At 47.4% G+C, this 11904-nt stretch overlaps 1 protein-coding gene across 1 annotated transcript in view; it reads right to left on the bottom strand.

The window, feature by feature from the left end:
* The window catches only part of DIAPH3 (diaphanous related formin 3), a 98170-nt gene extending 97175 nt beyond the window's left edge, over nucleotides 1-995 (bottom strand). Inside the window, exon 1 of the mRNA XM_056862188.1 lies at nucleotides 852-995. Within this exon, the coding sequence (XP_056718166.1) occupies nucleotides 852-995 (144 nt within the window). The remainder of the gene's footprint in view (nucleotides 1-851) is intronic.
* Nucleotides 996-11904: the final 10909 nt, after the last annotated feature.

Below are 11904 nucleotides of genomic sequence, written 5' to 3' on the forward strand. Positions count from 1 at the left end.
GCAGAGTGGAGGAGGGCAGAATATAAATTGCTTTAAGCTGGTCTCTGACCGTAATAAACAAAATGAATGAAAACAAATAAATTGCTTTCAGTCCCCCTTTTGGGGGGGGGTTAAACAAACTAAATAAAATATATAGCTAGATAGATTAATGATAGATGGATAGTTAGACAGATAGACCCATTGACCAACGATAAACTAAATGTGTGTATGCATGTATATGTGTGTGTGTATGTGTATATCTAAAGGTCCCCTGTCTTCATGCGGGGGGGGGGGGGATAAACAAACTAAATTAGATCAGTCCCCCTGGGGGGGGTGTAAACAAACTAAATAAAACATATAGCTAGATAGATTAATGATAGATGAATAGTTAGACAGATAGACCCATTGACCAAGGATAAACCAAATGTGTGTATGTATGTATATGTGTGTGTATGTATATGTATATATATACACATACACACACATAAAATTTTGTTTGTGTGTGTATATGTATATGTATATATACACATATATATACATACATATATATATACACACACACATATATATACATACATACATACATATACATACACACACACACACACATATATATATATACACATATATATACACACACACACAGTCTTTTCAGTCCTCGTGGGGGGGATAAAAAACTAAATTAGATAAATGGTTAGACAAATAGGTACATTAAACAGATTAATCAATTAGGTAGATTAGATAGACAGACGGGCCCACTGAGCGGGAGGAGGAAAGAAGCCCCCACCCCAGCCTCGCCTACCTCGCAGGGCTGTTGTGAGGGCTGACCCCCCCCCCCAGGGGCCCCGACACCCCCGGCCCGCCATACTCACAAACTTGGGCTTCTTGCCTCCTCCTCCTCCTCCTCCTCCTCCGGCGGGGGCCTCCCACCCATGGCCGCCGGCCGGGGGGTCCCCGCGGAGCCCCTTGTTCTCTCGGGCCCGGCGGCCTCGGCCCAGGGGCGGCGGCGGCTCCATGTCCGCGCGGCCTGGAGGGCCCCGAGGCGATTAGCGACCGGCGGGCGGCCTTGTCCCGGGAAGACCCCGGCTAATCCCGGGCCAGGCCCGCCTCGCGCCACAGGAGCGGCGACCGTTGGTGGGGGGAGGGGCGCGCGTCACTTCCGTCTCCCTCCGCCGCCCCCGCTCAAACTTCGCGCCCCCCCCCAAAAAAAATAGTCCCGCCGCCCAAACCTCTCGACCAGCATCCAAATCCTCCCGCCACTGCTGCCCCGTCCCGCCTTCCCTCCCCGCCCAATGCGGAGCCGCGGAGCTCTCGGCGCCTCTCCCCCATTGGGCGGCTACTCCGTCCATCTCGGGAAAGCGCGCTTCCTCATTGGCGGGAATCTTAAAACGGCGTTTTTGAAGATTTCCGCCGCCCAATCGCGGGAGCCCGGCTGCTCTCCGCCGCGTCCCGCCGGTGTCCGGGGGCTCCCCCTGCAGGCAGGAACGCGGCGTTGCAGGGAGAGGAAGCTCCGAGTGGGGCGAGGGAGAGAAATTCGGGAAGCGGATTCTGCAGGGAATGGGGGGTGGAGGGGGGGGGGATGTTGCAACGCTATTATCCCGTCCCAAATAAAGGTTGCAGCACAGAAATAGGAATTTTAAAGCTGGAGGGTGGGGGAGTTAATTATGTTGACGCCTTGTTCTCCCTCCCAAATAAATTGTGGAACTCCCTGCCCCAGGATGTGGTGTTGGCTGCCAACTTGGAAGGCTTTAAGAGGGGAGTGGACATGTCTATGGAGGAGAGGGCTATCCATGGCTGCTAGTCAAAATGGATACTAGTCATGATGCAGACCTATTCTCTCCAGGATCAGACGAGAATGCCTATTATATTAGGTGCTTTAGGGTCAGTGTGCGTGGTATAGAGAGAGTGGACATTTCTCAATATGGCTTTCATGATCTGCAACATCGCCTTTTGGCAGTTTAAGCAGACCTCTCTTTTCACCAACTGAAAAGCCAGCTGAATCCAACACATTAATTGGAAGGCTTTAAGAGGGGAGTGGACATGTTCATGGAGGAGAGGGCTATCCATGGCTACTAATCAAAATGAACACTAGTCATGGTGCATACCTATTCTCTCCTGGATCAGAGGAGCATGCCTGTGATATTAGGTGCTTGGGAACACAGGACGGACAATGCTGATGCAGTCGACTCGTTTTGTGGGCTTCCTAGTGCAGTCGTCTTGTTTTTGGGCTTCCTGGAGGCACCTGGTTGGCCCCTGTGTGAACAGACTGCTGGACTTGATGGGCCTCGGTCTGATCCAGCAGGGCCTTTCTTATGTTCTTAGAGGTGGTTTGCCCTTGCCTGCTTCTGCATAGCAACCCTAGACTTCCTTTGTGGTCTCCCATCCAAATACTAACCAGGGCTGACTCTGAACTACACCTGATACTGAAAACTACACCTGTGGACATGTTCATGGAGGAGAGGGCTATCCCTGGCTACTAGTCAAAATGGATACTAGTCATGATGCATGATCTCCAGGATCAGAGGAGCAGGCCTGTTTTATTAGGTGCTGTGAAACACAGGCAGAATAATGCTGCTGCAGTCGTCTTGTTTGTGGGCTTCCTAGAGGCACCTGGCAGGCATTACTCACAGGCCTTCAACAGTGCACCAAGCTGCTTTCTAATGGTTCAATGTACACAGAATTATTAAAAAATACTGTTTAAAATTACATTCAGGCTATGTGTATAAAGGATATATAAAACATAAAAGAATTTCATGCTTAGACTTGGGTCCCGTGCCCAAGATATCTCATTATGTATATACCAAAATATGGAAAGATCTGAAATAAGAAACATTTCTGGTCCCAAGCAGTCCGGATAAGGGATACTCAACCTGTAGACAGACTGACTGACTCCAGGTTAAACATTTTAAGAGTGGCTTTGGACTACCAGTACATTTTCTGCTTCTCTATTTGAATAAGCAGAGCAAGATAATTAATCTGACAGCTGCTATGCAAGGAAAGGAACATCTGCCTTCCTTAATCACTAATTGACTTTTTAGGCTTCTACAATACCAGGTAATGATTCTCTTGCCTGCATCTCTCAAAATGCTATATACTAAACATCAACCTTAGGCAGGGGAGAGGGACAATCTTACTTTTGCATATTTCTTTGTCCACATTGTGGTTCCTTTTTCCTGCTAAATTCTACTTCTTAAACTACTGATCAAGTAGTGTGGTGTTGTGTGTGGGGGTGTGTGTGTGAAACAGTTCCAGATTTCGTGCTTTGCCCACACGGAGTTGTGGAACAGGTGTGTCATACTTGTGAAGCAGATGGCCTCCAAAATGAAAAATCTTAATCTACCACTCAGGGAGAAAAAAAGGAGGAGACACCATGTAATCACGTCTGCCTTGTTTGTGTAATATTCTGCCAGCGCCCGCATAACCCTCTTATCAACTATTTTGCGGTAAGCTATGCAGAGGTGAAGGGAGCCCCGTGGCACAGAGTACTAAGCTGCAGGACTGCAGTCCAAGCTCTGCTCACCACCTGAGTTCGATCCCAATGGAAGTTGGTTTCAGGTAGCCGGTTCAAGGTTGACTCAGCCTTCCATCCTTCCGAGGTTGGTGAAATGAGTACCCGGCTTGCTGGGGGTAAAGGGAAGATGACTGGGGAAGGCACTGGCAAACCACCCTGTAAGTCTGCCTAGGAAACGTTGGGATGTGACATCACCCCATGGGTCAGGAACGACCCGGTGCTTGCACAGGGGACTACCTGTACCTTTTTTTAAATACAGAGGTGAAGTGTGCTTTACATGGCCTTCCTTTCTCCCATTTCACAACTCCATCTTCTTCTGGATCACCTCCACACTGCCTCCAGAAAGGGGCGCGGGCAACCATTTCTTCTCTCTTTGAACCCCCATCCACCTATCAGTGTGGATACATTTACCCTGTTTGTTCTGATCCCATTTGTGTATTTCTTCGGCTGATGGAGGCAGCCCGAGATCAACCCAGAGAGACTGCAGCCGATACTGTCTGTCCTCAGAGAGAGATGAATTCTGGTGTGGAAAACGGCTGAGTCACTGGATCCTCACATGGATTTTTATGCTAGGTACTAGAAGGAGGAGGAGGGTTGGGTTTTATATGCCAACTTTCTCTACCTTTTAAGGAGTCTCAAGGCAGCTTACAATCACCTTCCCTTCCTCTCCCCACAACAGACACCTTGTGAGGTAGGTGGGGCTGAGAGAGGTTGGAGAGAACTGTGACTGGCCCAAGGTCACCCAGCTGGCTGCATGTGGAGGAGTGAGAAAAACCAACCCCGTTCACCAGATTAGGTGCTTAAAGAGACAACACAGATAAGAGGAAAGGGAAGGTGCTATGCAGAGGCAGTTAATAGCAAACCACTCGTTAGTTTGACCTGGAGGGCCCACACTAGCCTGATCTCATCAGATCTCAGAAGCTAAGCAGGGTCAGCCCTGGTGAGTACTTGGCTGGGAGACCACCAAGGAAGTCCAGGGTTGATACGCAGAGGCAAGCAATGGCAAACTATGGTATCTGTGAACATCTATTGCCTTGAAAACCCAATGGGGTTGCCATAAGTCAGTTGCAACTTAACAACAACAGAAAAGGAGGGGGGGTATGTTCAGCTATCAAAGAAAATGTGTTGAAAGGAGGGGGATTTCAGGATCTCTTTTAAGGCAGCGGAAAGTAAGAATTATCCAAATCTGAAGCCAGATTAGATTCTGAAATGCTGGTTAAAAAAAACCCTGTTGGAGCCATAGGAAGTGAAATACATTGTCCGTTCCTGATTTGTTTGCATTGCTAATAGGGTTGCCAGCTCCGGGTTGGGAAATACCTGGAGATTTTGGGGGTGGAGCCTGAGGAGGGTGGGGTTTGGAGAGGGGAAGGACTTCAATGGCATAGAGTCCAATGGCCAAAGCTGCCATTTTCTCAAGGGGAAATGATCTCTATCGGCTGGAGATCAGTTGCAATAGTGGGAGATCGCCAGTCACCACCTGGAGGTTGGCAACCCTAATTGCTAAGCACAGTCACACCTTTCTAAGACTCAACAGACTTAGAAGGGTGTAACTGTTCTTAGGATTGTATTGTTGGAGTATCTAAGTCAAGTACTAAGAGGCAAAATTAGGCCAAAGTACAGTTTTCCCTCATATTGCTTGATACATTTTCATTTCATCCTAATGAAACAGTTTAAAACAGACTATCTCATTCTTTTAAAAAGGATAGAAACAGTTACTTGGATTAGTTGCCTTTAAACTTCACAGAGTCTTTTAAAATTATTAGGGAAAGGGGTTTCTCCCCCCCCCCTCTTTGAAAGAGTTTCTCTTCCTTTTGCACCATATATATCTCAAACATGCAGGGGAAAGATGAAGCTGCATTTAATAAAACTTTGGTACAATATCTCATCTTGTAAAATGTTTCCCCCCCCCCTTGGCAGAAAGCAAGCCAAGAATTGGTTGACCTGTTGACAGCTCAGAATTACAGACAAAATGTTTCTCAGAAGTGTTAAAAAGAGATTGCCTCAGGCATGTTCTGCTTCATGTAATGTCAGGCAAAAAAAATAATGCACAAAGCTGTTTCTAAATAAGTAGAAACTAAAACGGATGTTTGGCGCTGGCTCTTAAACTGAGGAGGAGACAGAAATTCTTGAAGTTTCTGTGTTAGTTTATGCAGAAGTTCTTCAAACTCGCATTCTTGAAGCCTACATACTGCCTTAGATCTAGGGTTGCCAACCTCCAGGTACTAGCTGGAGATCTCCTGCTGTTACAACTGATCTCCAGCCGATTGAGATCAGTTCACCTGGAGAAAAATGGCCGCTTTGACAACTGGACTCTATAGCATTGAAGTCCCTCCCCTCTAGGGTTGTCAGGTCCCTCTTCACCACCGGCGGGAGGTTTTTGGGGCAGAGCCTGAGAAGGGCGGGGTTTGGGAAGGGGAGGGGCTTCAATGCCATAGAGACCAATTGTCAATGCAGCCATTTTCTCCAGGCGAAATGATCTCTGTCAGCTGGAGATCAGTTGTAATAGCAGGAGATCTCCAGCCATTACCTGGAGGTTGGCAACCCTTCTCCCCTCCCCAAACCCTGCCCTCCTCAGGCTCCGCCCCAAAAACCTCCCGCCAATGGTGAAGAGGGACCTGGCAACCCTACTCAGACCTGACTGTGCAGGATGGTCTATGTGAATCAAGTCACCTGGAGACAATGGCCATTTTGGAAGGTGGACTCTATGGCCCTATATCTTCCCCTCCCCAAACTTCACCCTCCTCAGGGTCCACTCCCCCAAATCTCCAGATATTTCCCAATCTGGAGCCGGCAACCCTATGGAATAGGACCAGCTCTTGTGTCCTTGACCAGCTTGGTCTGAGATTATTCCATATTATTCCATATATTCCTAGAATATTTGCCCATGAGGCTCACGTTGCTTTCCAGCCTGGGTTATCTCTCTCTCTTCCCCCTTTGTAGGGACTGTGGCTCAGTGGTGGAGCCTCTGCTTGGCGTGTAGAAGGTCCCAGGTTCGATCCCTGGCATCTCCAGTTAAAAGGATCAGGTCAGGTAGTAGGTGATGTGAAAGACTTCAGCCTGAGACCCTGGAGAGCCGCTGCCAGTCTTCGTAGACAATACTGACCTTGACGGACCGAGACTCTGATTCAGTAGAAGGCAGCTTCATGTGTGTTCATGTGCGCTGTTTAGGTAAACGTGATAGCTTTCATGTGGAGCAGGAACAATAAGGGAACCTCCATAACTTGAATGAGTATTTCAGCCTCACCAATCTACACAATTTTTGTATTATGTAGTATTAGACTCACCACCTAAAGCCTTGTCTGAAAACAAGAACTTTCTGTGTGTCCTTAATACTAGGTATCAGGATAAGGTAGGGTTGCCAGCTCTGGGTTGAGAAATACCTGGAAATTTGGGAGGTGGAGCCTGAGGAGGGCGGGGTTTGGGGAGGGGAGGGACTTCAATGGGGTATAATGCCATAGAGCCCACCTTCCAAAGTGACCGTTTTCTCCAAGTGAACTGATCCCTGTCGCCTAGAGATCAGATGTAATAGCAGGAGATCTCCAGCTACCACCTGGAGGTTGGCAAACCTAGAATACAGCACAGTTGCCAACTTCCAAGTGAGGCCTGGAGATCTCCCGGAATTACAACCAATCTCCAGATGACAGAGATCAGATCCCCTGGAGAAAATGGCAGCTTTGGAGGGTGGACTCTATGGCTACATACCCTGCTGAGGTCCCGCCCCTTCCCAAACCCTGCTATTCCCATTCTCCGTCCCCAAATCGCTAGGAATTTCCCAACCCAGAGTTGGCAATAGGGTCTCCCGGTCCCTCGTCGCCACCGGCGGGAGGTTTTGGGGCGGAGCCTGAGGAGGGCGGGGTTCGGGGAGGAGAGGGGCTTCAATGCCATAGAGTCCAATTGCCAAAGCGGCTGTTTTCTCCAGGTGATCTGATCTCCATCGGCTGGAGATCAGTTGTAATAGCAGGAGATCTCCGGCTAGTACCTGGAGGTTGGCAACCACAGAATAAGGAGGCACCAACGGTCCTTTGATTACCCCAGAGAAATAAGACTCACTGCCTGTTGCTGAGAGGGGACAGCCATCAGGAGCCTAGCAGAAGAACAGATTGGTTAGGTTGAGAAAAGCAACATGCACTTGATTAGTTATGTAGGATAATCTGTAGAGGGTCAGCATGTTTCCCTCGATGACCTTTTCCTATTGCTATGATGGGCCTACTGAAGGCCGAGTAAACCTGTTGTGATTAATTAATTTCCCAGGGAGAACAAAGCACACACACTCGGATCGGTGCGCTCCTGTTAAGGGTGTCCCCGAGGCATCATGATGTTTGGTGACCTTCTCTGGGAAGCGAAATCCAAACACGACTTTGCAGCATTATGACGGCTCCCTAGCGAACGGTATGGATCGAGCGGCAGCTGGTTACTGGAACTGATCGATCAAGGCCAAAGAGACGAACGACTGTCTGAAGTTCTCTCTTTATAAACCTGCACTCTACAAGAGTCTAAGTAAAGCTGCCATGGAGAGAATACGTGCTTACATTTTAACATATATAGATAGGGTTGCCCCCTCCAGGTTGGGAAATACCTGGAGATTTTGGGGGTGGAGTCTGAGGAGGGTGGGGTTTGGGGAGGAAAGGGACCTCAATGCCATAGAGTCCAATTGCCAAAGCAGCCATTTTCTCCAGGGGAACTGATCTCTATTGGCTGGAGATCAGTTGCAATAGTGGGAGATCTCCAGCCACCACCTGGAGGTTGGCAACCCTATGTAGAGTGCTGTGAGAGACATCTGTGTGGAGGTTTTCAGCCTGAGTTATTAGCTTATTTCCCAACCTGGAGGTGGCAACCGGGAGCCATGTCTAGCTTAAAGTTGTGTGCCTCAGCCTGGCCTTTCCTTTGACTACCTGGAGAAGTGTGCTGCTGATCTGTGCTTGGAAACTCAGCTAGAAATAAATAAATTTTCCTTGTTATTTACTTACAACGCCTTCCTCGGTGACCTCCATGTTCGACTTGCTCACCGCAAAACTAACCTCACGGCAGCAAACCCAACAACCTCTTGTACTTGAGGGGGAAGGTGTTATGTATGCACATAGGATAGTAAGCAGGGGGAAACCTAGGAGCTTGAGTTCCAGGCGAAGGCTCCTAAGTCCTTGGCCCAAGCCAGCGCGCCCCATTGGCCCTAAGCCGGGTTGCGCTGTTGGCGACCCGGGGGTTGTTTCCCCCCATCACGGATCGGCGGGGAATATAAGCGGCCCGGTTTCACAGGTCTCAGTTCTGTTCTGGACTACAATAAAGCGTTGTTGTTGGAACTCCGTCTCGACCTCGTGTGTCCTCCCCACGCGGACTTAACAGAAGGCTTGCAGTTTGAAATAAACCCGGTTCTCCAAAATGATAAGAGGCTATGTGGGTAGGGTTGTCAATCTCCAAGTAGTAGCTGGAGATCTCCCGCTATTATAAATTATCTCCAGCTGATAGAAATCAGTTCCCCTGGAGAAAATGGCTGCGTTGGCAATTGGACTCTATGACATTGAAGCCCCTCCCCAAACCTGCGTTCCTCATGCGCCACCGCAAAAAACTCCCGCCGGTGGTGAAGAAGGACCTGGCAACCCTATATGCAGGTTCCCTATGTTGGTAGAAAAGACCAGTCACAGTAGGGATGCCAGGTCCCTCTTCGCCATCGGAGGGAGGTTTTTGGGGCGGAGCCTAAGGAGGGAGGGGTTTGGGGAGGGAATTCAGTGCCATAGAGTCCAATGGCCAAAGCAGCCATTTTTTCCAGGTGAACTGATAGGGTTGCCAACCTCCAGGTGGTGGCTGGAGATCTCCTGCTATTACAACTGATCTCCAGCCGATAGAAATCAGTTCCCCTGGAGAAAATGGCTGCTTTGGCAATTGGACTCTATGGCACTGAAGTCCTTCCCCAAACCCCGCCATCCTCAGGCTCCGTCCCAAAAGCCTCCCGCCGGTGGCGAAGAGGGACCTGGCAACCCTGTGAACTGATATCTATCGGCTGGAGATCAGTAGTAATAGCAGGAGATCTCCAGCTAGTACCTGGAGGTTGTAGGAAAAGGACACTCCTGTGCTAGTACCAGGAGGTTTGGAAATCAGCACAGATGCGAGGGTAATTAACAAAGCGAGCTTATAAAAATGAATGAATATTGCAAGTATATGTAATGTACGTGGTATAAATATAAGTATAATTGAGAGGAATGTCTTATGGATAACTATTACCGTACATAATTGTTTATATATTAAGGGGGGACTGAAGAAGAGATTGAGACAAGAAATCGAAAAGGCTGTACCCCCACCTTTCTGTGCAACCACTTTGTGGGAACCTTCATGGAACCACTCCTTATATGATATTTGGACTATTGATGACTGCATGAACACTTTGACTCGTGTGTTTATTTATATATTATGTTTATTAGGATATATTTTGGATGTATATGTATATATGATAGGCTAGTTGATGTTCAGTGTTGTATTTGTGTAGCGATTTATATAAATGTTTGCACTTTGTTAATTACCCTCGCATCTGTGCTGAGTACCTGGAGGTTGGCAACCTTAAGTCACAGGGAGACATGGTAACCATTGCTTTTTCCGAACTTTGCAAATGCATGGACAGAACACAGAAGAACTTGGATACGGGGCTTCCACCGTGGGTTGCCTGCAGTTTTCTCATTGTCTGCCTCCCTGGCTGATTTTCCTTTCTAAGACTGTACCTCCATCTCCTCTGACCTTGAGCTTCCATTAGCACTATTGACTTGAAATGCACGTTTCAAGTCTCTCTCCAGTAAGTTGGAAAGAATAAGCGGAGCTTCGCTGGCCCACACATTATACGTCCTCACTTGTTCAAGAATTTATTGTGTTAATATCTCAAATGTCTAACAGCTTATTATTAACTGCTCAGAATACCGATTTGTGATGCAACGTTCCTTTCTAATGCTTTTGGTTGGTTGCGGTGGGGTTTTTTTGGTTTTTTTTTTTTACAAGAACCACTCAATCTTAGAAGAAGGGTTTAATTTTCTTCAGGGGAAGTAGAGAAAATAAAAGATAACGATAGCTGATTGAGGCTGTAGAGGAATTCTGCATTCATCTTGGTTGTCAGAAAACGCTTTTCAGGCTCATAATTGGAAAGTGATTGTTGTAAATGCCTTTGAAGCAATGGAAAGAGCAAAGGCAGAAGGCTGATAGGACTTTAATACCAAAGTTAATTCCCCCCTCCCCATATCACTGTATTCATGTATTGTGGGGCTTCCTTTGATAAATGCTTCACAAGTTCCTGGGAAGTACTCCAGTGTAGTGGTGTGGTGGTTAGAGCGTCGGACTATGATATGGGAGACTGGCTTATGAGTCCCTATTCTGCGGAGAGCGTGGCTGGACGGTCTTGGGCCAGTCACACGCTCTCTGCCTAACAGGGTCGTTGTGAGGATAAAAGTGAGGAGAAGAGAACATTGTCAGCTGCTCTTTCCCTCCCCACTTGGAAGAAAGGTGGGATATGAAGGAAGTAAATAGGGCGCTTTCACACATACTGAATAATGCACTTTAAATCCACTTTCAATGCACTTTAATGATAGTTTGCAAGTGGATTTCGGTGTTTCACACAGTAAAATCCAGCTGCGAAGTGCATTGAAAGTGGATTGAAAGTGCATTATTTGGGCATGTGTGAAAGTGTCCTGTGTGAAATGGAAAATCCACTTGCACACGATCATTAAAGTGCATCGAAAGTGGATTGAAAGTGCATTATTCGGTATGCATGAAAGTGACCTAAGTAAGTAAGTGTGAAATTAATTCAATTTTTTCCCCATGTGCCATGGCTAACAGTGAAACCCGAAGCGGAGATACCACCTATCTAAGTCTCTTGAAGTCAATGGGCTTAGAAAAATATAACTCTGTTTAGGATGGCGCTGTAGTTCAGCTAAACTATACGGTAGTTAGTAATTATGCACCTGGTACCCAGTTGGAGTCTGAGAAGCACAGCACGCCACCTTTCCTTTGCAGGACAAGTCTGCTGGGAATCTCTAAAGGCCTAGGGAGAGCAAAGCTAGGCTAAGCGCTTGGATACCCCTGATGGTATCTCCCCGGAGGGAAATTGAATTGGATGTGGGGAAAGAGTTCTAGGGTAGAAAGTGTTTAACCTTTCCTCTCCAGCCAGCATTCCAGTCCCTTTCTTGCTGAACTGCTCCTTCATACTGGCTGGTTTTGGGGAAAGACCATCCTTTGGGTACTATAAACATTTGACTCTGGATCTGAAGTTGTTTTACGATATCATTTTCTATTATCTGTAGTTAAAACCAAATTGTGAAATATGAACATCTGGGAAAGCTCAAGTAAGATGCGAATACAGAGAGATCGCCGTAATACTGCACACAACAAATGCAAAGAGTGTTCTTGGAAGTTGGACAATGAAGAAAGCTGACAGGAAGAAA

Source organism: Euleptes europaea, chromosome 16 (genome assembly GCF_029931775.1).
Source record: "Euleptes europaea isolate rEulEur1 chromosome 16, rEulEur1.hap1, whole genome shotgun sequence".
Classification (NCBI taxonomy): Eukaryota; Metazoa; Chordata; class Lepidosauria; order Squamata; family Sphaerodactylidae; genus Euleptes; species Euleptes europaea.